Source organism: Lolium perenne, chromosome 5 (genome assembly GCF_019359855.2).
Source record: "Lolium perenne isolate Kyuss_39 chromosome 5, Kyuss_2.0, whole genome shotgun sequence".
NCBI lineage: Eukaryota > Viridiplantae > Streptophyta > Magnoliopsida > Poales > Poaceae > Lolium > Lolium perenne.
In genome coordinates this window covers 110,998,787-111,025,347 of record NC_067248.2, presented here as the reverse complement: position 1 = coordinate 111,025,347, position 26,561 = coordinate 110,998,787, and the positions used below count along the sequence as shown (strand labels likewise).

Sequence of the window (26,561 nt, the reverse complement as noted above, 5' to 3'; positions counted from 1 at the left end):
CCACATTTGTTTTGCCACAAACAATCAAGTCGTCGGCAAACATCAAAGAGTGAATTGGAGGGCAATTCGATCCAAGGGAAATACCGGTGAGGATGTTGGATTGCAGAGCATCCTGTAGCATCAAAGATAATTCATGCACTACAAGGACAAAGAGATATGGCGACAAAGGACAACCCTACCTTATTCCTCTACTACTTTTAAACCTCGCAAAAGATTGTCCATTAATGATAACAGAGAAAGAACGTCTACACTCTCCATGCAGCATTGGGCAGTGCGATATGACATATGCTAATGTACTAAAGGGAAGACATGGTCAATATTTTCTTCACATTGCTTGATGTACATGCGTTTCAAACATACAGAAGCAGGTCTTCCTATTCTTTGATGTATTCTTTGATGTGGTTGCGGATGCACTAAAGCATGAATAATTTAGCTCAAAAATGCAACTGCGGCACACTCTTAACATTCTGAAAATTCTGAAGGCTAATGTCCTAGGTATTTTTCCGTTCTACAACAAGAAATTGAGCTTTGAAGGAAACCGATATGTTTTCCGACAAGCTTCCAAATATCAGCCATGAGAATCAGGTGCAACCTCACCGGAGAGAAAACAAAGTTAGTGCTAATAACAGAATTAGCAGTTGTATATAGCCTCATTCTAGATATATATAGTTGTCCATCAAATATTTTTCTTTCTAATTGTCATCTTGAACTCTTGGCCAATGGTCTGATTTAGGTATATAATTACTGATTATTGTAATTGGTCGATAGTTTTCTTACCAAGTGTTATCTTGCAAATTTGCAATCTCTTCATCCTTCGGTGAAAATTTTGTTCCTACATAGTTAATAGTTAAATGGATTGTTGGTACACTTACGTACTCTAGGTGTGCAACTTCACAAAAATAAGATGTCTATTAATCAACGTTTTTTTAATACTCCGTAGCAACGTACGGACACTTTACTAGTTTAGATAAAATTGAAACACTTTTGTAGAGCGGAGAGAATATATAGTACGGAGTATTTATTTTCACTTTCTAGCCGTGATTACGTATGGCGGAGAAAAGGCAGGCTTTGGTTTCACGTTGGTCGTGCGGAAGCGGAACTAAAGCACGCGTGCGCACTTTCTCCATGGCAATGTTTTGGGCAATTCGAAGATAAAATACACGCGCTTTTACCTTTGTTCACGAAGGGACGTTCAGCGAATTATACGAATGGATCAGTAACACAAAGCAAAAGCGTCCCTGCCGCATCCTCCATATCGTGGCGCACGTGCTTACCAAAGTTAAGGCGCGTCTCGTAAAGATTGAGCATGCTTAATTATTAATCGAGCCGCAAACATGCGAGAGTTTAGTCGGCATCATGCATGGTTGCAGGAGAGCTATTAAGCCGAACTACTCATATTTACCCTTTAACTAGCCATGAAAGTGGTCGTGGCATGCCAGCAGGACTGTCCAAGCATTTGACTAATCCTCGTTTTGTCGTCTACTAAATCTAGCACGTAAAAGTGTAGGCGAAAAGTCCGGCACACGTAAGATCGATCGACGAACCGTGTTTGCTGTGGATTCACACACGTAAACAAATCTCCCATGCTTAATTTGAAAAGTCGCTTGAAACAAAACCTACTCCCTGATTTCAAGTGACGTATAGTCCATCAAGTGACCGCACGTATTGACCATTCCAGATTGGTAACCAATAATTGACGATCGAGCAAGGGTATATATATATTACCTGTCTATAGTGCCTGTCCCTGTAATCCAACACCAAGTTCTTCCCATCAACTTACACAAATCGCTACGTGGCCAGCCGCACACGTATAATGTCTTCATCGGTGAACTAAAAGCATCATGTGCTTTTTGACTTGTATGCAGGGAATATAATAGAACACAACGCTGAACCTGAATTGCTAGCTAGCACTTCCTTGTTTCATAATTCTTGTTGTTATTTAGTTCAAATTAATTTGAATGGAGGAAGTAGTCAGCATCATATGCTGTTTCTCACAACTTTCCCATCATTATTCCTCAATAATGGAGCAAGGGTTTAGGACTACATTCGCAACCTTCTGGCCAAGGTCGCGGCCCGACAGATCAACTCTCATCCTGTCAAGGAAGGTATGGCTGGGGAGTGGTTACGAGTTTGCGGCCCTTACCTAGGTGAGGCCGGCGTGGTAGACTTCTTCTAGCTTTGGCACGTTCTTGCCAATGCCCAGCCAGCCTCGGAGCAGAAGGATTGCATCATGTGGCGGTGGTCGAGCAACGGGTGTTCTCGGCCAAACTGGCATACACGCGAGGATATCAAGGGCCCGATATCTAAGTAGATTTGGCGTCGCGAGCACCTTACAACTGTAAGTTGTTTGCTTGGTTAGCCTCGAGGAACATGTGCTAGACTACTGATAGGGTACAACGAAGAGGTCTCCCACACCCTACTGCCCACCCTCTTTGTGATCAGGAGCCGAAGATGATTGAACAGATTATTTTGGGTGTGTGGTGTCTCGTCAAGTCTGGGAGTGGACTCTCAGACCTTGCGGGAATCTAGACTAGATTCCAGCGGCTGATATGGACTTGGTAGAGTGGTGGAATTCAAGGCCTTCCCCTAAGTCTCTTTAGAGTACCTCTGGACCACCCTCGTCTTGGTATTTTGGTGCACATAGGGTCACCCAAACGATGTGGTGTTCAATGGGGCGAGTCCGTCGGTGGATGCCATCAAGGCGAGGATCAAAGAGGAACTCGATAGGTCACCATTAGCTATTTTGTTCTGCTCCGAAAGCTTTAGCTCCCTGAGCAGAATCCCCTTAATTTGGTGGCAGGTATAAGAGTAGGCTTTTGCTTGGGGAGTTGTCACCCTTTGTTGACAACACGGATTTGACGTTTCACGGCGTTGTGTGGGGCCGTTTAGCTCTTTTTTCTATATAATTAATACACCTTCGATGGTGCACTCTCGAAGAAAAAAGGTACAGCTATCTAAAAGATCCCTGCCAATGCATGATTGCTAAATGCTAACCAAATTGTACAATCTATTATATAAGCATCACCCTTTTATCTGCTTCGTGAAAGTTGGGCAGGGTGCACGGATGCATGCTTGGCCACGGCCGGCGGAATCTTCGTGTAAACCGTACGTGTTCTTGACATCTTCTCCAGGAAAAGTTAGTTAGCATGTACATCTATCTATCCTAATCCTATGTCCAGTATCTATCCACTATAGACCATGCATATTTGGTCGATCTGTTCATCATATCCAAATCAACAAAGTTCTTATACAAACATGTATCACAACTACTGCAACTGTCCTGGAGTAGCTAGATATAGTTCATGGTCCAAGAAAACTGCACGCATGCCGTGGAACATTACAAAAGGTTTAGGTTTGGAACTTGCTATTGGAGCGCATCTATATAGTGTATGGATGTGTTGTCGCTTGTCATATAAAAGCAGAGTGGAATCGTCAAAAGGGTGATTCCAACTTGCACATATGAAGAAAAAAATGGCATCGTAGAAAGCTAGAGATAAGCAATCCTTCTCAGAGAAAAGAGAGGTAAAGTAATCATTCGAATGAAGCGAAGAACATATTCGTGGCACCCTAGTCTAAGTTACGGAGGACAAGCAAGTTCTAGGCAAATAAAGTACGGTCTAGATTGTGCGAGTTTTCTTGCCAATAAACATGGAATTGGAAATATGTGACTGATTTTGCCATTCTAGACCATGCTGCCTCTCTTTTTCCGGTTGATGTTGCAGAGTCCATGGTTTAACTTTTTCTAACACTTGACTAACGAAACCAATATATGTATCCTAGCTATAAAAGTGCTTTCAGAGTATTACATAAAAAATTGTTCTTTCTAGTAGCGTAAGGACAAGAAAGTGAGCTCCAAAGTAAGAGTTCCGTAAAATGTCAACTCCTCTTTTGCTAAATTTCGTCAAACTGCATGCTCTTCCCCTCAGCCAGATGTTGTTGCTGTTGAGGCATCGACTAAAATGGTGTCTTGACATATCCTCCAAGTCATCAGAAATTTTCACATGCACTAGGTTTACATTTGTGGTGACTAAAGATACTTGAGGAGCCGTGGAACCACACATGCTTCTGACTTGTTGTAGTGAAAGCATAGCATAGGGCTCGTGATTTTTGCGTGAGCCATCCATTTTGATGTGTATTTTATGTGGCGCGACAAACCCGTGTATTGTCTAATATAAAGGCGGATGGTAGTCTACCCTAACAACTCCCTCCGATCTAAATTATTTGTCGCGGAATCAATGAACCTAAACAGATTTTCAGCACTTTTTACCTAAATCTAAAACAAGTAGATTTGCATCGGATGAGGTAATAAAGATCTCATTGTTACCCGCTAAAAAAAGGTTACATATCATGTCACGGTTCTCTTTTTGAGGGAATGCCACAGTTTATGAAAACCTAGCTCAGTGTATCACTTGAGTTGGGCCACAATATCCAGTCAGCCCAGGAATGGATTTAGGTATTAACTGAGTATTGGCATTGGGCTCACATCTGATCAGCCCTGCGGGTATGCCAAGATTAGGCCCGTTTGACTCTCTCGTGGTTCAAGATTTATCATCAACAGAACATAAGGATGAAACAAACTCTTGTTAGGCGATTCTTTCTTTCTGATAGGTACTCTTCACATGTGATCCTGCCTGCACATTACTTGACAATACACGCTGCCAGCTGCACATTAAGGGCTAAGATGTAGTACCAACAAAAGAAGAAATCAAGGATTTCGAAGGGTGAAAAGAAGATACCGAGCGACGTGTGGTAGCTACACCAACGGTGTAGGCACTCTCTGGCCATATTTTCGGGTGGAATGGTGAATGACTGCTCCAGAGGTGAAAAATGGGTGGTGAATGCATCTTGAGCAGGAACAGAAGAGGTAAACCAATCTCTCTTTTTATCAAGTGATCTTATCTGTACAGCAATTGCTTCATAATACACACTAACACCTACACTAAAACTGCACTAAAGGTTACTGAAGAACCACACCCCCTGAAACTTATGATCAATGCATCTTTCAATACTATATAGACTTGCAGAATTCACAGCTGCTGAATTTGCACATCAGGCAGCCTTGCGAGCTTGGTAATTCTTCTCCGGTTCGGCCTTGATTAAACATAAATTTCCTCCTCACTTGTAATTCCTATCATCATCCTTCCACCTGCACAGAGAAGACAACGACCCTCCCTGCTGTCAGACAGGAGAACCAACCGAACATCATGATTTATATTTGAGTACCATTCATTCATATAAAGATTTTATGTACATGATTTCTTTTTCATAATCTGCAATCGACAGACACTGTAATATCTCCATTGAAAGATCCCATTCCTTGCCCGTGCCCCTGCATTCTAGACCTCGCCACCCACCTCATATTGCCGCAGCTTTTTTCAAATTTTGCAATAATACGCTACCAAACGTTTAGTTTACGACGTACCTGATGATATTGATTCGGTATTGTAGATGTTGATATTTGTCTAACACAATTCCAAACATAAGAATGTTTCACGTAGTACAAAACTAATGCGATCGGCTTAAATATTTTGATAGGAGTGTATAAAAACAACAAACAGTCAATGCATTTGGAATGAGTAGATCCAAGAAAGGAGTTACCTGTACTGTACACATCCATATCAATCACGAAGAATCCATGGAGTAGGCGAGCGGCGCCTCGCTCTCGTGCGAGCCCACCGACGAGGCGTCATCCTTCTCCTCTCCGAGAATGACGGAGTCCCCGAAGTGAACCCGCCGCGCGTCGTTGGTTGACGCCACCGGAGACCGCAGATGTTTTTTGCTAAGCGCGCTCTTGATGTTCGTGCTGCTCGGCAGCGGCGCCACCGCGGCCGACCTCGACGGTTGCCGCTCCACGTTACCTGCCACCGCCGGCGCTGGAGCCGGAGGCAACGACCGCGAGCAGCAGCAACTGTATGCGCACGTGGCGATCCAGAATGCCCACGGGCACGCCACGAGCGCGAGCCCGGCTATGGGCAGCCATTGCGGCACCTCGGCCGGCGGCAGCGCGAGGTAAAGCACCAGGCAACCACCGCCGGCGAGCACGGCGAGGAGGAGCAGCGCCGAAACCACCCACACGCACGCGCTCCCCGGCGGCCGCGCCTGATCGGGCTGCCCCATCGATCAGTACGTCGACGTCCCTCCGAACCAAAACAAAAATGAATCCAACGGGACTAAGAACCTCTAATTAAATCGACAGGCACACGATTAACAGTGCGCTCCCGGGATCAGACAATCGATCTTCGCAATGGCATTTGATGTTTCGGTGATTGGAAACCGGCAAAAGGTATTCTTGGTTTTGTGGTGCGTGCCGGAGAGGCGGTTGGAAATGTTCAATCCGCGGTAACTGAAAAGCAGGGGAGGCAGTTGAGGAGGGCACCCTGTAATAGCACGGTGAATTGCATCCCATATGTGAGATCAATTAACACACGTGAAAATAATTGTAGCATGTGGTAATTTTTTATTATTTGGGAAATCAGTACCATGTATATTGTGGCTTGTGGGATGAAGTGTGCACCTGTAAATTATGGCCCAAAAATACTAATGCGATTATTCGGAACATGGGTACTACTGAACCCTGAACCTGATTGGAACAGTTCCGAATTTAATTATACTTACGAGTTTTCTTAAGTTACATGATGTCCACGTACTAAGTTACAAGCCATTTGGAAATGTACGAGATTCCTTTAGACTGTTCACTATGAACATTTTACCCAAGCTACATATTTTCGAATTTCAGAACGCAATTTGGCACGCGCATAAGTACGTGTATCCTCTATATGCAAATGAAATTATTTAAAAAAATTGGATGTCCAAAAATACGGACTTTTGGCCCGCACAGTAAACTGGTTCCGTTGGACCTTGGTGCCGATGCATATTTCAAAATACTTCTATCCTTGTGTAGTTGAGAACCTTACTGTTTTTTTTTTCATTAGTGCTCTATTCTTGATCACAAGATAAATAAACCAATAGTAGATTTACATTAATTAATTTACAAATTGCAACATCTCATTCTCTCCCATAATCCATTCACACTATTAAAATAAGAAATAATTGAACACAGAACCTAACAAAAGATTTGAAATTAGTTAGATATATTGTACTCCCTCGGGCCTATAGTATAAGACCTTTTGACAGGTTAAAATAGCTTGTCAAAATGTCTTATATTGTAGGGCAGGGGGAGTATGTCCAGATCAACTAATCATACACATCAGCGCATATAGCGCCAGGTTTAATCAGCATGGAAGCAACTGATCAAGACAGCCTTAACAAGCTGTAGAGCTCCTTCATGTACAAGCTCTCCTTGTCTTGGATCCCCTTCTTCTTGGAGAAGAGCATGCCGTTGATGAGAGGAACAACAAGGGGCACAATGGGCTTCTGCTTCTGCACCTTCCTCTTCATCGTTGGTGTCTCCCTTCTCTGGACATGGATCACCTCCTCGTCCCCATCGTCTAAGCTCAGCAGATGCCCCAATGGACGCCTCGGGGTTTCCCGCTCAAGCTTCGGCTCAGTCCAGACAGCAAGTGCAACCATGTTGTTGTCCCTTTGCTGGATGCTAGCCCGTGCAGCCGCCGCTTCGTCGGCCTCTATGTGGGCGAGCTTCGAGAGGGCACGATGGAGCTTCGCATTGAGGTTCGCCATGGCCAGTTCTAGCTCAGTCAGCCTCTTCTTGAGCTGCACCGCCTCCTGCCTTGTCTTGGTCGCCTCTTCCTCCACCTTCTTGATGGAGCTCATGATCATGAGGTTGCCTTCCTTCCGGTCCTGCTTGTCGTCGTTGTGCGCCGGCGATGGTGATGGTGCCCACAGCGGCGGAGACAATGGGACCAGGCACATTGGCTGGGCATAGGACACCGGCGTTAGATTTGTAACAGGCTCACTACTATTTTTCTCATGCTTGGCAATGGCGACAGCAATGGTGCTTGGATTGGAGTGGATCTCCCTGATGAGGTCAGAAGGCCTAACACCATGACTCCCCTCAAGCTTCTCGTTTGAGGAAGCAATGGCGACGGCATCCCGCCAAGAGCTCCTCTCCCTAACAATGCGGTGGTCGGCACGCACACCCAGCCTGACCTGTGTTTCTCTGGCGATGATGCGCTCACCGAACACTGCAACCGCCTCCTTGACAGACCGGAACGCACGCGAGGTGTCGATCTCTGCACGGCCAGACTGGGCGGCGGCCATGCCACAGCTTTGCAGATACTGGCTTCCCACCTGGTTATGGAATGGAAGTAGGAACGGGCTCCTGAAGGGACCTTTTGAAGGCGATCAGAGACGCTGGAGGCTTGCTTTGCTTCCACTACAAAATGGCAAGGCCAGCAAGCAAGAGACAAGAAGACTACCTACCTACTAGAATCCTTTAAGTATAGATGAGTAGCAGTACCCCTGAGCTGATGCAGGAATGCTTTCTGAGCAAAGTAAGTAGGGTACCATCTGCTGCCTCAGGAAAGTACAACAAGCCAAAGTATCAGATAGCCATAAATACCATGGTATGATGAGAGTTGTTAGGAGAAATCATATGGCCCTCCACTTGTATTGCAAATAGGTCATATATATGGTGCCCCATTTTCACTCATCTTCTGATTTTCAAGCAATTTCATGTTGGCACCCTTGCAAGGGCAACAACCCTGGGGACGTCATTCTCGCGGTCTACCGGTGTTGCAACTCTTTCACAAGAGTGATCTATTCATGTTTGGGAACATACAGATCAAGTAATTCAGAAACCAATGTGAATCCAATAAATTAATTTAACCACACGATGGCCAAGTTCATTTCATTTCTTTGTATTCAAAGGTGACAGTTTCATGATCCATTGTATTGTACATCAAGCCCACAATAATGACAAGTAACAGACACTCTGGTAAATACTCATGCTTGTCACCTATCTGAACAGAAGGTAAAAAATTATTGAAAAACAAACCAATGAGGAGAAGGTAACAAAGTTACCTGATACCAACAAAGATGGCAACTTAAGTAACTAATTCACACACCAACATGCTACACATCTACTGACAAGCATCCTATGTGATTGCCTCAGGGAAAAATAAGCATTCCATGCATCTAAAATGTTAGGTCCTTTGGATCCTCAATTATCTTGGAGAGAGTTTGCAGAAAAGCGGCAAGATCGGACCCATAAATAACCCGATGATCAGCAGTAACATTGACCTAGAATTATTGATTAGGTCAGATAAGCACAAAATCACCACTTCAAATTGGTTAGCGTGAAAGCAGAAATGCCATAAGTACAAGTCATTTTACCTGCATTTGGTTCTTCATCCCAATTCTACCATCTTTCGTACCAACAACTGTCGGTTGTGACGATCCAACAGCCATGATTGCTCCCTGTTTCCAGAAAAAGATTAATTACCAGAAATTTTGGTGCATTGCATGAAAAGAAGTGGAAACATGGAAACTTCATCTTACAGTTCCAGGTGGTAAGATTGCATCAAATCTATCAACTCCAAACATACCGAGGTTTGAAAGGGTAAATGTACCTGCATATTGAAGAGTGGCAATTATTAGCACACAAAGCATATACATACAGCAGGATCCGATATGTTTCTTGTTACCAACATCTAAAGCATTAGCAAAGTAAGAGATGATCATAGGCAACATAGTTGATATGTGACATCTCAATTTCTGGCTAAGATACTTTAGCAATGAAGTAATATGAAGAACACCAAATGTGATTCCAAATAATTCTACTGCTCTGTGGTGTGAATTTTGTAAAGTCAGTCAAATCTCTTCACTGCAAAACAAAAAATGCAGTCTACCATCAACAGTTGGACTGAACTGAATCTTATATTGCCCCAGGCACAAATGCCAAATTATTTAGCAAGCTCTGGCTTCACAGCAAACTGTTATCTTTTTTACATAACTGACAGCAATATGAACCCCATAAATGCATACCAAAAACTATCATGGTAAGTTACATGTTTGTTTACTCTATACGAAGACATGTACCAAGAAGGGAAAATTCAGAGAAGCTCAGTAAAGAAGCATAGAATAACATTAATATAATATGGGACACATAATGCAGTGCGTCACTTTTACTCCTATCTTAATAGACTATAAATTTTGTCGATTGGCAATGCATACTATTTTTTCCAAAGTAAACCACCTTACAACTGTTTTAGATGGCTCTGTGATTTTCGGGGACAGACAGATAAGAGACACATCAGTGCTTTCATATGAGGCTCTGAATCAATGGGTGTCAGCGATACGACAAACCAAAGCATTTTAAGATGCAAAACTATGAGTAAAGCTTAAACCGAAGTACCGAACTAGATGCGTAAGAAGCATCTAGTCTTATCCTCAAAATGATTTCAGTTTTTTCTAGTCTACTCATCCTCAAATCAATTCAACAAAACTAGATGCATTTTTACTTAAAGATTTACTTACATCCAAAAATGTTATTACATCATTACTGAACTCAATTTGAACATACGTATTAAGCATCAGGCCATAGTGCAGAAACAAGTAAACGGTGCATGTAAATTGTAATTGGACACATTCCAGGTCCCATGTAATGGTGAAAGGAAATGAGGAATTCAGGTTTGGTCGGTTCCAGTTTTTGCTTGGCTTTGGCTGGTTTCATGCTGAAAATCGGAACCCTTGTACATACCTACTTCCATGGTTTAAAAAGCCTCGCTTAGGCGTCGCCTAGGCGTCAAGGCGCTCCCCCTCCGCTTTGTAAAAACGGCCGCTTTTGGCGTCTAGGCGTCCAAAGCGCCCGCCCTCCTTAAGGCGCCAAGGCGTCGCCTTAAAAACCATGCCTACTTCTAACGCAGAGCTAGTTCGGTAGTTTGTGTCACACCATGAACAACTCAATTACTACTCCATACTCTTATAACTATAGCTGGAACTAGAAGCGCTACAAGCAGGGCCAGCTGCCCGGCTCTGACCCATGGCCACCATGGGCGCCAGCCCAGGGCCCACGCCTGTTTGGGGGCCCATTATCGCAGCCTGCATCCTTTATACCCCTAAACCCTGCCCAACCAATGTTTTGTTTTGGGCTAAGAAAAGGTTGCTGCAAAGGCCTAGCCGAGCATGGGAGTGTCAGGTCAATCAGAATGGGAAACGCACGCACACCCACCAAGCAATTGTGGATGGATCTCCTGTAGTCAAGTTCGTGTTCAGCTGCTCCTAACGACTGACCGACTGCTCCGGCCGGCCCTGCGTAGAGTCTCTAGACTAGAGATCACCATCTCCTATTGGAATTGTCAGTTGATTTGGGTAATTCATCCGCGCCTTGCCCTGCTCTTCACAGCCCTGCTCGTCGCTGCCCCCAGAACCCGGTACATTCTGTCATCTGGTTAAACCGTCAGATTAGGGATTCATGGTTCTAGTTCTTTATGTATTTAATTCCTTCACGATTATATGTGTTCTAATGTTGTCCAAAAAAAAGGGTTGATCTTGACCTTGTCTTAAATAATTTTACATCTAGAAATAAGTGAGGAAGTATATTTTTTTAAGCAGTGAAACATACTTGTCGATGAACTCATTAGAATGTTGTTTTTATATAACGTTATTAAACATTTAAACTAGCAGGAAATACTACTCCCTCCGATTCAAATTAATTGACTTCACTTTATCTAAATACGAATGTACCTATATGCTTTTGTTGACTAGATACATAGAATCAGAGGGAGTAGTTAATTTTTCTGTTCTTTTTATTCATTCTAATACTATGACATTGCTTAAGTGGTTTTTGCAAGTAAAAGTAGACCTTTTTGCGAATAAAAGTAGACATATGTATGCTATATATCTATTTACGCGTATATATTTTCTAGCCTTAAGGGGGCCTGTTTTCGACTTCGCCAGAGGGCCCGGTAAAATAGAGCCGGTCCTGGCTACAAGCATACACAAACTTGAAAATTGGCAATAAATACGTACCTAAAATAAGGCATGATGTACTGTACACATGCTAGAATTTGTTCATGATTGAGGTCTAAAGAATCAATGGCAAAACCTTAATCTCAACAATAGCTACCACTCTCACTCTGAGACTATGAGTAGATAGCCAACTACTCAAAGGCTTAGCCTCATACAACCTTACACAACTAAGTTATATGGGAAGGAACAGTGTTCAATATTATACAGAAATGAGGCATTTTGTTAAATCAACATCTACAAGACTGAGATGTTCAGGCCCAACTGACATCGATTTATTAACAGACAGCAGTTAATTCACTATAATGCTATACCAGTCGGAAAAGAACATGCATATAATTGCACTAGACATTCGAGTTTGTTTGTGAGGCAAAGGAAGTACCAGAGTTGTACTCCTGGGGCTGCAGCTGTTTGGCACGAGCCTTCTCAACCAGCTCCTTCCATTTCCTTGACAGTGTATAGATATCAAGCTGCATACCAACAGTTTTCCATTTACTCGCACAAAGTATCAACATAAACTGAGAAACATCAACCTTGAGCATAATCAACAAAGCGCTAAACCTTATCAGCATCCTGAAGCACGGGGGTTATCAACCCACCGTCGATGGCCACGGCCACGGCAATGTTGATGCTACTGTTGTAAGTAAAGCTCTGGCCGTCCCTGCAGCTGGAGTTCACCACGGGATGCTGCACCAGCGCCATTGCTGTGGCCTTGGCCAGCAGCGCCGTCATTGTCACCCCCTTCGACTTAATCTGCAAGTGGTTCACTCCGGTATTCAGAATTCCGCAGCATACTGCTAAGGTAAGGGTGGAAAGGAAAACTAGATGCTCACTTTCTTGTAGAGCTGGTCGAGGGCATCTGTCGTGATGGTGTACCCAACCCTGAACGTCGGCACGGCGAGGCTCTCCACCATGTTCTTGCTCACAGCACCCTGCATTGTGGTGAATGGCACCGTGGACCCCAATGGCACATCTGGCCGGGCAGCTGCCACAGACGCAGTCTTTTTGGTGGGCGAAGCTGCCGCGGCCTCGACGTCCTTAGCCACGACCCTCCCACCCGGCCCTGACCCAGTGACGGAGAAGAGATCGACGCTGAGCTCCTTGGCGAGCTTCTTGGCGTACGGCGAGGCAACCACGCGCGCCCCGCCTTGCGTGGCCGGTGAGGGCGCAGAGGCTGCTACGGGCGCCGGTGGGGGAGGCGGCGGCGGTGGGGCAAGGGACGATTCCTCTGGGACGGTTTCCTGGGGAGCCGGCGGCGCGGCGGCGGCGGCGGAGGATAAGTTGGCGGCGTGGGAGCGGGCGAGCGGGATCTCGTCCTCGGACTCGGCGAGGAGCGCGATGGCGGAGCCGACTGGCGCGGACTCCCCCGCGGGGACGAGGACGGCGGCGAGGAAGCCGTCGTGGAAGGTCTCGACGTCCATGTCGGCCTTGTCGGACTCGACGACGACCACGGGGTCGCCCTTGGAGAGGCGGTCCCCCTCGGCGGCGTTCCAGGCGACGATCTTGCCCTCCGTCATGGTGGAGCTGAGCGCCGGCATGAAGATCTCCCGGATCTTGGCCTCCACCCGGCACGCGCGCCGGCGCCGCGGCGCTGCAGCCTGTGCGCCGCCGCCACCGCCGCGTTGGCGGAGCAGGGACGCGGAGGGGAGCAGAGTGGAGTGGAGGTGGAGGAGGCCTGCCATTGCGGGGGACGGGAGGGTGAAGAGAGCAGGGTGGTGAGGCTTTGGAGGGTGATGGTTTCGCCTTGCCTGGCTTGCTGGTGTTGTTGCTGCAGCTGCCGCCTTGGGAGTATCGGAGGCGGGGCGGATTAGCCGAGGAAGAGGAGAACGATGCTGCTGGCTGGCGGGCGGCTTGGGCTGGTCGCTCCCTGCTCACAATGCTTTGGGTTTGCCATCGCCCCCAACAAGCCCAATTGCCATCAAATTTAACATAATTTTTGCTAACATGAATTTTATTCCTTTATTAAACGACAGTAGTAATTGAATAAAGATATCAGAGATTCTAGTAACAACCATGGTTCTATTTAAACAATTTTGGCCGATCCTCAATTGTCTAAAATTTCAGTGGATCTACTGATCTGAATTGCATGTAATTACTTCAACCAAAATTGAAATATTGAGAATATGCCAAGTTATCAAAATGTTGATGCAATTTTTAGTTTCCACATAGTACATGCAGTGAGATCAAGATGAGAATCCTTGGATGCTGAACCAAAGGCAGAAATGTGACTGTAATTTAACAAAATGTCAAACACCTTATGAATATACTCAAGAAAGAAAGATGAAATCTTGAAACCATCCTACAAGTTTCATAAACTCGCACAGGATGCCGCGGAGACATGAGTGCCTTGACCAGCATGTCACTCTTTAAATTGATTTTACACAAATTACCGTTTAAATGTCATGCTAGTACTAGTATGGTGCCAGTTCACCTGAAAAATGTATGCTTGTTAAGTGACTTTCATGGGGACCAACAAAAAAAAATCCAAAATATTGTCCTAAATTTTTCAAAGATGATGTAGCTAGAGAACAAGTTACAGGATAAGAAAATTAAAAGGTGTTCAGCAAGAAGATGACAGAAAACATTGTGTTTTGGCTCAAAATCAGACCATGGGATTTATTTAGTGATCTGCAGAGCTTCTAGTTGAGCTGCCCATGACCAATTCAAGGCATTACTTGAATTAGGCAGAAAGCAAAGCAACCGGGTTTGCTAATAACCATCGCTGTGATGTTTACAGCCCAGAAAATCGTAGCGATTACACTCCAGAAATAGGATATACCTAACAACTCAAACTAATCACCAGATCATAACCTATGGTAACTATACAATGATCACGTGTATATTGACATCCGTGAACTAAGCAAATGTCAAGACTCCATTCAGAACTTATCTAAGTTCACCAAAACTGATTGCTTGGCTTTGGTTCACATTCACTTTGCATTGACGAGCAACCTCAAGACGTTGCGCATTTTGGGTCGAGCATCTGGAGAGAAGGAGACGCAGGAGAGGGCGATATTCAGAACCGATAACATCTGGCTGTGAGCACCAACTGAAGTTCTTGAGACTCTGGTGTCAAGGACCTGCTCCCTTTGCTCAGGCCTAACTGAAAGACTGAGAGCCCACTGGGCTAGCTCCGTGCCGTCGCTGACCGATGGTCTCCCTGTCAAGAGCTCCAGTAAAATAACTCCAAAGCTATAAACATTGCCTGCCATCGTCAACCTCATGGTGTATGCATACTCTGCAATCGGAGTTCAGTGGAATTTAGTGTTAGCATATGTGGTCTTTTTGGAATGTGGAAACAACTAAACAAAAAAATTCAAGATTATCCTATGGTAGATTTGAGAACCCACAAACTGGTTTGCCTAAAAGCACTTAACTATTCGAATTATTTTTTGTATACCTGCACACAAGTGGGGAGGTGTGTTTAAATTTGGATGCCACATTCCAGACTCAAGAGTAACAATGACAATATATGGATCTACGCGCGTCTATATTAAGGAAACGCTCTGTTGAAACATTTAAGAAAACAGATGGTGCTTTCAGTTCAGGCGGAACTATGGTACTAATGAAGTTTCGAGCTCCTGTTCAGACAGATTTGCAGCCAAGAAAATTCATCATATTTTTACTACAGACGGAAATAGATGGCATCATGAATTTCATAACTAAATAATTGCACAAAATATTCATTTCTTGACAATTTCAACAAGTTGACAAATATGTGCTCAAACTAAATCAGAATGTGGTAACACATATTTTACCTGGAGGAATATAACCAACTGTACCAGCAATAGTTGAAAGGCTTCCACTACTTTTGGAAGGATCAATAATTTTGTAAAGCTCAATATCTCCAATCTGAGGCTCATTCACTGACTTCAAATGGATAGTTCTTGTTGACAAATCAAGAAGCAGAACTGGCTGAGTGCGCCCATGAAGAAAGGTCAGCCCTTGGGCCACTCCCAAAGCAATGCTATACCGTGAGGGCCAGTCCAGACCATCTGACCTTCCATCATGCAGTAAGTCGAATACCGTGCCCTTGTATGCATGCTCATACAGTAGGTATGCATTGTTTTCTGTCAAGACATAGGCCAATGGCACCATGACGTTGGAATTGCTTAGTTTACCAAGTACCTCAAGTTCATGACCAAATTTCTCTTGGCTCCCAATTTGGAATATCTTGTCACTCCAGTCAAGCTTCTTCACAGAGTAGATTGACCTATTTGGCATCGCAGCCTTGTAGTAGGTGCAGAACCTTGTCTTCAGAAATATGTTGGCGGGACTGGAGACTGCTTCCATTGCATAACTTAAGTCAATTGCAGTGGTGTGGATGCTGTTCATTGTTATGAGGTGCCCATTGATGATTTGAGGAAGGACTTGCTCTGGTGGCGGTCCTATATCTTCAACGCGATAAATCCTCTTGGATAATGAGAACATAATAACAGTGGCAAGCAAGCATAATCCGACAAGAGCACCGACAATAGCAAAGATAGTAATCAGAACAGCATGGTTCTTCTTTTTACCATCAGAGGGGATGCCATCATCATCTGTATCACTTGCAGTTGTAAGGCCAGGATTTCCAGTGGTACTGACTACAACATGCGGAGGCGCCTGAAAGTACCCAGTAAGCTGATTATAGGAAAGCACCAACAGCGTCAAGCTTGGTGGCAAGTCAGGTGGGGATGGCACTGTACCAGACAAACTGTTGTAAGAAAGATCAAGGATCTCTAACTCTTTTAAAGACCCAATGTTTGAGGGAATAGAACCACTAAGGTTGTTATGACTAATATTAAGAGATGTGCTCAAGCTGACTGGCATTTTCGGGATGGTACCAGTCAGGAAATTATCCCCCAGATTGAGTTCGATTAGAAATTGCAGTGAACCAACTGAGGGTGGAATGGGACCACTAATCTTGTTGCCTGCAAGGTTCATGTTGGAGAGCTTTGATAACTGATCCACACTCTGCGGTATCTCTCCGGTGAATGAATTCCGACTAAGATTTAATATGCTCAGGCTTGTAAGAGAAGAAAAGGTACTTCTGATAGATCCGCTGAGGTTGTTCATTTGGAGCTTCAGAACTACTAGCTTCTCCAGGGTGCTGATCTGATCAGGTACTTGACCATGCAAACCATTTGATGCCAGATTCAAGAGAGCCAACTCACTGCATTCGCCAAGCCGGGGAGGTATAGAACCTGTCAAACTATTGTGATCCAACTCAAGATAAGCCAACTTGGAAGCATCACCTATGGAGTCTGGAATGCTCCCAGTCAGCAAGTTCATGCCAAGCCGGAGGCGGAAGAGCTTGGCAGAAAAGTTCCCTGGAATGGGCCCTTCAAGGCTGTTACTAGTGAGATCAATGGTCTCCAACACCGGAGACGCGAGTAGATCAGAGGGGATCTTCCCACTCAGCTTGTTGTAGCTTAAATCCAACATCTTCACATGCTCGGTAATCCCACTCGGGATCGAGCCGGTGAACTTGTTCTGGTTGGCCGCGAACCGGGACATCGTCGTCGAGTTCGGCAGTCTCCCAGGTATTGCCCCACTCAGCCCATTACCTGAAAGCAGCAACGTCTCGAGCTTGTCGAGCTTCCAGAACTCATCAGGGACATCACCAGTTAGATTGTTCTGGCTGAGATCCAGCATAACAAGATCTGCGTAGCCGAACATACCGGGTGGAATTGGACCCCTCAAATGATTGCCAGACAGCACCAGCTCCTCCAGAGAGAGTACCATGCTTGTGGGGACACCGCCATTCAACCCGTTGGTGCTAAGGTTCAGGCTTCTCAACTGGGGGAATCTGCCCAGCTCGGTGCTCAGATTTCCACGCACGTGGTTGAAGGACAAATCGAGAACCTCCAGCCTGGGGAAGCCGGATAGATCGGCGAGCGAAGCGGCGAGCTGGTTGCTGCTCAGATTGAGTGACCGCAGCCCTTCCTTCATGGAGCAAGAGGGGCCGAGGAATCGGTAACCCAGATCGGCGAGGGAGTTTCTCGAGAGATCGAGGGACAGCAGGGTGTCAAGAGCGCATATCGAGGCGAAGACGGAGGAGTTGGAAATGCCGTAGCCGGACAAGGCGATGCCGGTCACCGCGGAGAACGAGGTGGAATCGGAAGGAGAGCAAGCGATTCCGCTCCACAGGCACGGATTCGAGGCGGTTGTGTTCCACCCGGCTATGCGCTCGCCGCGGGAGAGATCCCTCAAGATGGATTCTTGTGTGCTGTTTAGACGAAGGGGTGGGGCGGCGGCCGCGGTGGCGGCGAAGGAAGCATGTAGGCGCAAGAAGGAGAAGAAGGAGAGCAGCAGTAGCGGCAGCGACAAGCCATGGCTAGAGCAGGAACAGTACCTCCGCCTCCTCTCCACCATGGCCGCCGGCCCTGGGCTTCTTCTTGGATTCCTTTGACTCCTTGCCGGTCGATCTCGGGCGGTTCAGGCTATAGAGGAAGAAGATCTCCTCAGTCCTCCCTAGGTTTCTCGGCAACCATGGCTATGTGGTGGTCATCTTCCTGGTTTTTGCTCCACATTTGAGTGCTGCGGAGACTGGAGAGGTGGGAGGTGGGATTTTCTCCATTTGGGTCCAGAGTTGACTGACTGACGTATTTTATGGGAATGACCAAAACCTGAGGCAAAAGGGCTACAACCTATGGGGTCTACCAAATGACTTTGAAGCAAAGTGTAACCGAACACTTCTTTGGCTGCAAGATTTGTTATACAGGATTTTCTAGGATTTGAAACCTAGGATTGTTTCTTAGAAATGTTCTTTGCACCGAAAAACTGGTACTACCTAAACTTGTGGTGACTGTTTTCTATGTCTCAATTTAAGAATCGAAACATCAACTTTTCCGCTCATTTGTGTAGGATGTAATTTCACGGAAATTCAATTCGGCTCCCGGGTCCGTATGGTCCCTCTACCAAGAAAACATATTTCAAAGTGTGAAAAAAATTTGACAAAAAATTCTACATGTACATCTCCATAATATATGTGTGTGCGTCAAGTTTCACGAAAAAATAATATTTTGTGTGGCCTATGTAAAAAAGAGAAAACTTATGCTGTGAAAAGCATTGTTTTTAGCACCGAATTTTGTCTTTTTTACACACGTCACATGATAAGTTCATTTTTTATGAAACGAATTTATGAGCGCGTAGCACGTGAAGATGTACGTGCGAATTTTTTGTTTCAATTTTTCTAAAATTTAAAATATATGTAAGATGCATTTTAAAATATAGGGAGCATATGCTCCCATGTTCCAAAACACATTTCACGTTTATCATTCAAACGATTTTTTTGTAGTCTTTCTATGTTATGCAATCCTCATAGCTATATTTGGATCTCTAACATAATTACGCCAAGTTTTGTGGGTCTTGTATTTTTTTTATTTGGTTATCAATTGGTGAAAATCAATAACCGGTATAGCCGCCACAGAGAGAAGAAGCTATCCAAAGGCGGTCTAGGGGTTCTGCCCCCTTGCCGATGACACCGCCGATCCGTCCCGCATATATGGCGACCCTTGGGGCCCTAGAGGTGTGGAGGACCGCGATCCTCGCTAGCGGGAGAGTTCTCATTTTTTTTAGGAATATTTAGTATCTTCTTCTGGATAGTGAGGCAGCGACGACATCTTGAAGTCGAAATAAACTTTGCCGAACTCGGGTGAGGGAGGGGCGATGGAGACGCGCCTTCATCTTAATCCAGTGTTTGTATTAATCGCTAGGTACTGTTTGATGATTATCAATTGATGAATAGATAGGTGGATTTTTTGGGAAAATAAATGATAAAATTTGAAAGAGTTTTCTGTGTAATTAGGGGAGTACGCACGAGTGAATGTGTATTGTTGGCTTGCTTTGCTTTTAAGAGCATCTACCCATCTCCCCGACGAGGCCCCCAGGACGCATTTTTTTCATCCGGATGGACGAAAATGGTCCAGCCGCGCCCCGACTTCTCGATTTCGTACGGATTAGGTCTTTCATCCGTCCGGAGAGCCCAGGCCATCCCCGGGTTCCCGAGGCCCGGCCGGGGACTCCGGACGAATCAAAAACGCGCGAATCGTCGAGTGGGCACGCTTTGTCGGCGTCACAACTGGTAGTTTCCTCCATTAATTTCGTTTTCCCTCCAAATTGCGCCGTATAGAACCATTTTCCCCGCCGAAATTCGGAGCTACCGCCATTCTCCCCCACAGTTGCAGCTCCTCCTCTTCCCTTCCACCACCATGCCGCCGAAGAAGCTCGCCGCCGTCGATGGCGCGCTGAAGGTGAGGAAGCCGCGGGCGCCAAAACAGAGGCCGCCGGGCATCTCAAACGCGGAGTGGGCAGTGATACGCGTAGATGCACACGTCCGTTGGGAACCCCAAGTGGAAGGTATGATGCGTATAGAAGCAAGTTTCCCTCAGTATGAAACCAAGGTTATTGAACCAGTAGGAGCCAAGAAGCACGTGAAAGTTGTTGGTGGAGGAGTGTAGTGCGGCGCAACACCAGTGAAACCGGCGCCAACGTGGAACCTGCACAACACAATCAAGATACTTTGCCCCAACGTAACAGTGAGGTTGTCAATCTCACCGGCTTGCTGAAAACAAAGGATTAAACGTATCGAGTGGAAGATGGTGTTTGTTTGCAAAGAACAGTAAGAACAATGATTGCAGTAGAATGTATTCAGATGTAAAAGAATGGACCGGGGTCCACAGTTCACTAGTGGTGTCTCTCCAATAAGATAACTAACATGCTGGGTGAACAAATTACAGGTGGGCAATTGACAAATCAAGATTCAATACATATCAACGATGATTACTATGTGATTTAATCAGGGCATTACGACAAAGTACATAGACCGCTATCCAGCATGCATCTATGCCTAAATAATCCACCTTCGGGTTAGCATCCGCACCCCCTCCTGTATTAAGTTGTAAACAACAGATAATTGCATTAAGTATGGTGCGTAATGTAATCAACACAAATATCCTTAGACAAAGCATCGATGTTTTATCCCTAGTAGCAACAGCACATCCACAACCTTAGAACTTTCTGTCACTATCCCAGATTCAATGGAGGCATGAACCCACTATCGAGCATAAATACCCCCTCTTGGAGTTACAACTATCAACTTGGCCAGAGCCTCTACTAGCAACGGAGAGCATGCAAGAACATAAACAACACATATATGATAGATTGATAATCAACTTAACATAGTATTCTAGATTCATCGGATCCCACCAAACACAATATGTAGCATTACAAATAGATGATCTTGATCATGTTAGGCAGCTCACAAGATCTAAACATGATAGCACAAGCGGAGAAGACAACCATCTAGCTACTGCTATGGACCCATAGTCCAAGGATGAACTACTCACGCATCAATCCGGAGGCGGGCATGATGATGTAGAGCCCCTCCGGTGATGATTCCCCTCTCCGGCAGGGTGCCGGAGGCGATCTCCTGAACCCCCGAGATGGGATCCGCGGCGGCGGCGTCTCTGGAATGTTTTCCGTATCGTGGCTCTCGGTACAGGGGTATTCACGACGAAGGCTATAAGTAGGCGGAAGGGTAGGTCAGGGGGCGCCACGAGGGGCCCACACCATAGGGTCGCGCGGCCAGGCCCCAGGCCGCGCCGCCCTGTGGTCTGGCCACCTCGTGGCCCCACTTCGCTATCTCTTCGGTCTTCTGGAAGCTTCGTGGAAAAATAGGACCCTGGGTGTTGATTTCGTCCAATTCCGAGAATATTTCCTTACTAGGATTTCTGAAACCAAAAACAGCAGAAAACAGCAACTGGCGCTTCGGCATCTTGTTAATAGGTTAGTGCCGGAAAATGTACAATAATGCTGTAAAGTATGTATAAAACATTCAAGTATTGTCATAAAAGTAGCATGGAACATAAGAAATTATAGATACGTTTGAGACGTATCAAGCATCCCCAAGCTTAGTTCCTACTCGCCCTCGAGTAGGTAAACGATAACACAAATAATTTCTGAAGTGACATGCTACCAACATAATCTTGATCAACATTATTGTAAAGCATATGAGATGGATGGAGTGATCTGAAGCAAAAGATTGCTAACAAAGATAATGACTAAACAAATGAATCATATAGCAAAACTTTTCATGAATAGTACTTTCAAGACAAGTATCAACAAGACTTGCATAAGAGCTAACTCATAAGCAATAAATTCAAAGTAGAATGCATTGAAGCAACACAAAGGATGATTAAGTTTCAGCAATTGCTTTCAACTTGTAACATATATATCTCATGGATATTTGTCAACATAGAGTAATATAACAGGTGCAATAAGTAAACATGTAAGAATCAATGCACACAGTTAACACAAGTGTTTGCTTCTAAGATACAAAGAAGTGGGTAAACTGACTCAACATAAAGTAAAAGAATGGCCCTTCGCAGAGGGAAGCATTGATTACTATTTTTGTGCTAGAGCTTTTGTTTTGAAAAACATAGAAACAATTTTGTCAACGGTAGTAATAATGCATATGTGCTATGCATAATACTTCCTACAAGTTGCAAGTCTCATGCATAGAGTACCAATAGTGCTCGCACCTTGTCCTAATGAGCTCGGATAACACGGATTATCATCACATGACATATGTTTCAACCAAGTGTCACAAAGGGGTACCTCTATGCCGCCTGTACAAAGGTCTAAGGAGAAAGCACGCATTGGATTTCTCGCTTTTGATTATTCTCAACTTAGACATTCATACCGGGACAACATAGACAACAGATAATGGACTCCTCTTTTAATGCTTAAGCATTCAACAAAAAGTAATATTCTCATAAGAGATTGAGGTTGTATGTCCAAACTGAAACTTCCACCATGATACATGGCTTTAGTTAGCCGCCCAATGTTCTTCTCTAACATATGCATACTCAAACCATTTGATCATGAAATCGCACTTACTTTAGACAAGACGAACATGCATAGCATCTCACATGATATCCAACAAAGGTAAAAAGTTGATGGCGTCCCCAGAAGAATGGTTACCGCTCAACAAGCAACTTATAAGAACTAAGACACATAACTACATATTCATCACCACAATAGTTTTTAAGCTATTTGTCCCATGAGCTATATATTGCAAAGATAAAGGAATGAAATTTTAAAGGTAGCACTCAAGTAATTTACTTTGGAATGGCAGAAAAATACCACATAGTAGGTAGATATGGTGGACACAGATGGCATGGGTTTTGGCTCAAGGTGTTTGGATGCACGAGAAGCATTTCCTCTCAGTACAAGGTTTGGGCTAGCAAGGTTCTTTGAAGCAAACACAAGTATGAACAGGTACAGCAAAACTTACACAAGAACATATTGCAAGCATTATAAGGCTCTACACGGTCTTCCTTGTTGTTCAAACACTTTACCAGAAAATATCTAGACTTAGAGAGACCAATCATGCAAACCAAATTAAACAAGCTCTACGGTAGTTCTTCATTAATAGATTAAACTACATGATGCAAGAGCTTAAACATGATCTATGAGAGCTCAAACAATTGCCAAATTTCCAAACCATATGCAGCATTTTCTGATTCCAACCAAATAGCTATTTAACGAAGCAATTTCAGCCTTCGTCATGAACATTAAAGCACAATTAAGAACACAAGTGTTCCATATGAAAAAGCGGAGCGTAATATCTCCAATAAAAGAATGATGGGATCCAACTTTATTCAAACCAAAAATAAAAGCAAACCGACGCTCCAAGTAAAGAACATAAGATGTGATGGAATAAAAATATAGTTTCACTAGAAGTGACCTGATAATGTTGTCGATGAAGAAGGGGATGCCCAAGGCATCCCCAAGCTTAGATGGTTGAGTCTTCTTAAAATATGCAGGGATGAACCACCGGGGCATCCCCAAGCTTAGACCTTTCACTCTTCTTGATCATAGTATATCATCCTCTTCTCTTGACCCTTGAAAACTTCCTCCACAGCAAACTTCAAGCAAACTCATTAGAGGGTTAGTGCATAATTAAAAATTCACATATTCAGAGGTGACACAATTATTCTTAACACTTCTGGACATTGCACAAAGCTTCTGAAAATTAATGGAACAAAGAAACTCATTCAACATAGCAAAAGCGGCAATGCGAAATAAAAGGCAGAATCTGTCAAAAACAGAACAGTCCGTAAAGACAAATTTTGCAGGGGCACTTAACTTGCTCAAACGGAAAAACTCAAAACTAATGAAAGTTGCGTACATATCTGAGGATCACTCACGTAAATTTTCAGATTTTTTTGACTCTTCTACAGAGAGATCTGTGCGAATTTGTGACAGACAGCAATGCTGTTTCTGTGCAGCAATCCAAATCTAGCATCAACTTTAACATAGAGACTTTACTTGGCACAAAAACATGATAAGGAGAGGTTGCTACAGTAGTAAACAACTTCCAAGACTCAACAATACAGTAAATAAAATGAAACTTGGGTTATCTCCCAAGAAGTGATTTTCTTTAACGCCTTTCAACTAGGCGCAGAAAGTGCAAATCAAGTAACATCAAGAGAAGAAGCATCAACATCATTACCTCGGGAGTCGGGAGTTTTCTCAACAATGCATTGTATCTTCTTTATCTATGGAACTCCCTTTTCAATACTCTTAGGCTTACTATCCTCCTCAAATAAATTTTCAGGGACAATCCAATCAAAATTCTTTTCTAATGCCTCATGCATTCCTATGATTTTATGAGGTATTGGTACTTTAATCTCTCCCTCATAATTGAATTTATTAGTGTATCTTAGCCTATCTTTTTCCCTTTTTTCGAGGATACTTGCAAAATTGGTACACAAGCCTAGCATCTTATATCGAATAAAGACTTTCCTAGCTTCTCTAGCTACATCACCAAATTTTCTAAGAAGGGTTTCTAGAATAAAATCTTTCTTTTCTCCTTCTTCCATATCGCCCAGTGTAAGAAACATATGTTGCATTATTGGATTAAGATTAACAAATCTAGCTTCCAACATGTGCACTAAAGAGGCAGTAGAAATTTCATAATCAGGAGCAAGTTCTACCAAGGATCTATCTTCAAAATCTTCAGTCTTACTAACATGAGTGAAAAATTCTTCTATATTATCTTTTCCAATGATAGACCCACTACCTACAGGTATATCTTTTAAAGTAAACTTAGGATGAAGCATGATGAAATAAACAAAAGTAACTTGATGAAGTAAATGCAAGTAACTATTTTTTTTTTGTGTTTTGATATAGAGACAGGAAGTAAAGTAACTAATTTTTTTGTGTTTTTAATATGAAGCAAACAAGACATTAAATAAAATAAAGTAAACCAAGACAAAAACAAAGTAAATAGATTGGATGTGGAGACTCCCCTTGCAGCGTGTCTTGATCTCCCCGGCAACGGCGCCAGAAACTTAGCTTGATACACGTAGATGCACACGTCCGTTGGGAACCCCAAGTGGAAGGTATGATGCGTATAGAAGCAAGTTTCCCTCAGCATGAAACCAAGGTTATCGAACCAGTAGGAGCCAAGAAACACGTGAAGGTTGTTGGTGGAGGAGTGTTGTGCGGCGCAACACCAGTGAAACCGGCACCAACGTGGAACCTGCACAACACAATCAAGATATTTTGCCCCAACGTAATAGTGAGGTTGTCAATCTCACCGGCTTGCTGAAAACAAAGGATTAAACGTATCGAGTGGAAGATGGTGTTTGTTTGCAAAGAACAGTAAGAACAATGATTGCAGTAGAATGTATTCAGATGTAAAAGAATGGACCAGGGTACACAGTTCACTAGTGGTGTCTCTCCAATAAGATAACTAACATGCTGGGTGAACAAATTACAGGTGGGCAATTGACAAATCAAGATTCAATACATATCAACGATGATTACTATGTGATTTAATCAGGGCATTACGACAAAGTACATAGACCGCTATCCAGCATGCATCTATGCCTAAATAATCCACCTTCGGATTAGCATCCGCACCCCCTCCAGTATTAAGTTGTAAACAACAGATAATTGCATTAAGTATGGTGCGTAATGTAATCAACACAAATATCCTTAGACAAAGCATCGATGTTTTATCCCTAGTAGCAACAGCACATCCACAACCTTAGAACTTTCTCACACATCGCCCTGCATTCAATGGAGGCATGAACCCACTATCGAGCATAAATACCCCCTCTTGGAGTTACAAGTATCAACTTGGCCAGAGCCTCTACTAGCAACGGAGAGCATTGATGCGCGTAAATGTACACGTCCGTTGGGAACCCCAAGAGGAAGGTGTGATGCGCACAGCAGCAAGTTTTTCTCTCAGAAAGAAACCAAGGTTATCGAACCAGTAGGAGCCAAGAAGCACGTGAAGGTTGTTGGTGGAGGAATGTAGTGCGGCGCAACACCAGTGAAACCGGCGCCAACATGGAACCTGCACAACACAATCAAAGTACTTTGCCCCAACGTAACAGTGAGGTTGTCAATCTCACCGGCTTGCTGAAAACAAAGGATTAAGCGTATCGAGTGGAAGATGGTCTTTGTTTTCAAAGAACAGTAAAAACAGTAGAATGTATTCAGATGTAAAAGAATGGACCGGGGTTCACAGTTCACTAGAGGTGTCTCTCCAATAAGATAACTAACATGCTGGGTGAACAAATTACAGGCGGGCAATTTACAAATAAAGATTCAATACATATCAACGATGATTACTATGTGATTTAATCAGGGCATTACGACAAAGTACATAGACC

General features: G+C 44.1%; 4 protein-coding genes across 4 annotated transcripts; all 4 read right to left on the bottom strand.

Annotated features, from left to right (window-relative positions):
- Positions 1-4,858: 4,858 nt before the first annotated feature.
- LOC127304755 (uncharacterized) lies at positions 4,859-6,381 on the bottom strand. Its single transcript, XM_051335350.2, has 2 exons — positions 5,599-6,381; positions 4,859-5,146 (listed from the first exon to the last, which is right to left on the bottom strand). Exon 1 carries the CDS (start codon positions 6,115-6,117, stop codon positions 5,623-5,625), a length of 495 nt encoding a protein of 164 aa, XP_051191310.1. The 5' UTR covers positions 6,118-6,381; the 3' UTR covers positions 4,859-5,146; positions 5,599-5,622.
- Positions 6,382-7,055: 674 nt separating this feature from the next.
- On the bottom strand, positions 7,056-8,633 carry LOC127299645 (uncharacterized). The gene has a single exon (XM_051329653.2). It carries the CDS (start codon positions 8,176-8,178, stop codon positions 7,252-7,254), a length of 927 nt encoding a protein of 308 aa, XP_051185613.1. The 5' UTR covers positions 8,179-8,633; the 3' UTR covers positions 7,056-7,251.
- A 103-nt stretch (positions 8,634-8,736) lies between these two features.
- On the bottom strand, positions 8,737-13,610 carry LOC127299644 (dihydrolipoyllysine-residue acetyltransferase component 5 of pyruvate dehydrogenase complex, chloroplastic). The gene is made up of 6 exons (XM_051329652.2): positions 12,720-13,610; positions 12,448-12,639; positions 12,269-12,356; positions 9,418-9,488; positions 9,253-9,336; positions 8,737-9,159 (listed from the first exon to the last, which is right to left on the bottom strand). The coding sequence occupies exons 1-6, from the start codon at positions 13,566-13,568 to the stop codon at positions 9,055-9,057; spliced, it is 1,389 nt and encodes a 462-aa protein (XP_051185612.1). The 5' UTR covers positions 13,569-13,610; the 3' UTR covers positions 8,737-9,054.
- Positions 13,611-14,566: 956 nt separating this feature from the next.
- Positions 14,567-18,302, bottom strand: LOC127299643 (uncharacterized). The gene is made up of 2 exons (XM_051329651.2): positions 15,645-18,302; positions 14,567-15,124 (listed from the first exon to the last, which is right to left on the bottom strand). The coding sequence occupies exons 1-2, from the start codon at positions 18,241-18,243 to the stop codon at positions 14,817-14,819; spliced, it is 2,907 nt and encodes a 968-aa protein (XP_051185611.1). The 5' UTR covers positions 18,244-18,302; the 3' UTR covers positions 14,567-14,816.
- Positions 18,303-26,561: the final 8,259 nt, after the last annotated feature.

Coding starts and splice junctions, on each gene's coding strand:
- LOC127299645 (XM_051329653.2), bottom strand. CDS start 8,178: ATGGCCGCCGCCCAGTCTGGCCGTGCAGAGATCGACACCTCGCGTGCG.
- LOC127299644 (XM_051329652.2), bottom strand. CDS start 13,568: ATGGCAGGCCTCCTCCACCTCCACTCCACTCTGCTCCCCTCCGCGTCC. Junction 9,337..9,417: donor CAATCTTACCACCTGGAACT/GTAAGATGAAGT, acceptor TTCTGGAAACAG/GGAGCAATCATGGCTGTTGG. Junction 9,160..9,252: donor GGATGAAGAACCAAATGCAG/GTAAAATGACTT, acceptor CAATAATTCTAG/GTCAATGTTACTGCTGATCA.
- LOC127299643 (XM_051329651.2), bottom strand. CDS start 18,243: ATGGTGGAGAGGAGGCGGAGGTACTGTTCCTGCTCTAGCCATGGCTTG. Junction 15,125..15,644: donor AGTTGGTTATATTCCTCCAG/GTAAAATATGTG, acceptor CTCCGATTGCAG/AGTATGCATACACCATGAGG.
- LOC127304755 (XM_051335350.2), bottom strand. CDS start 6,117: ATGGGGCAGCCCGATCAGGCGCGGCCGCCGGGGAGCGCGTGCGTGTGG.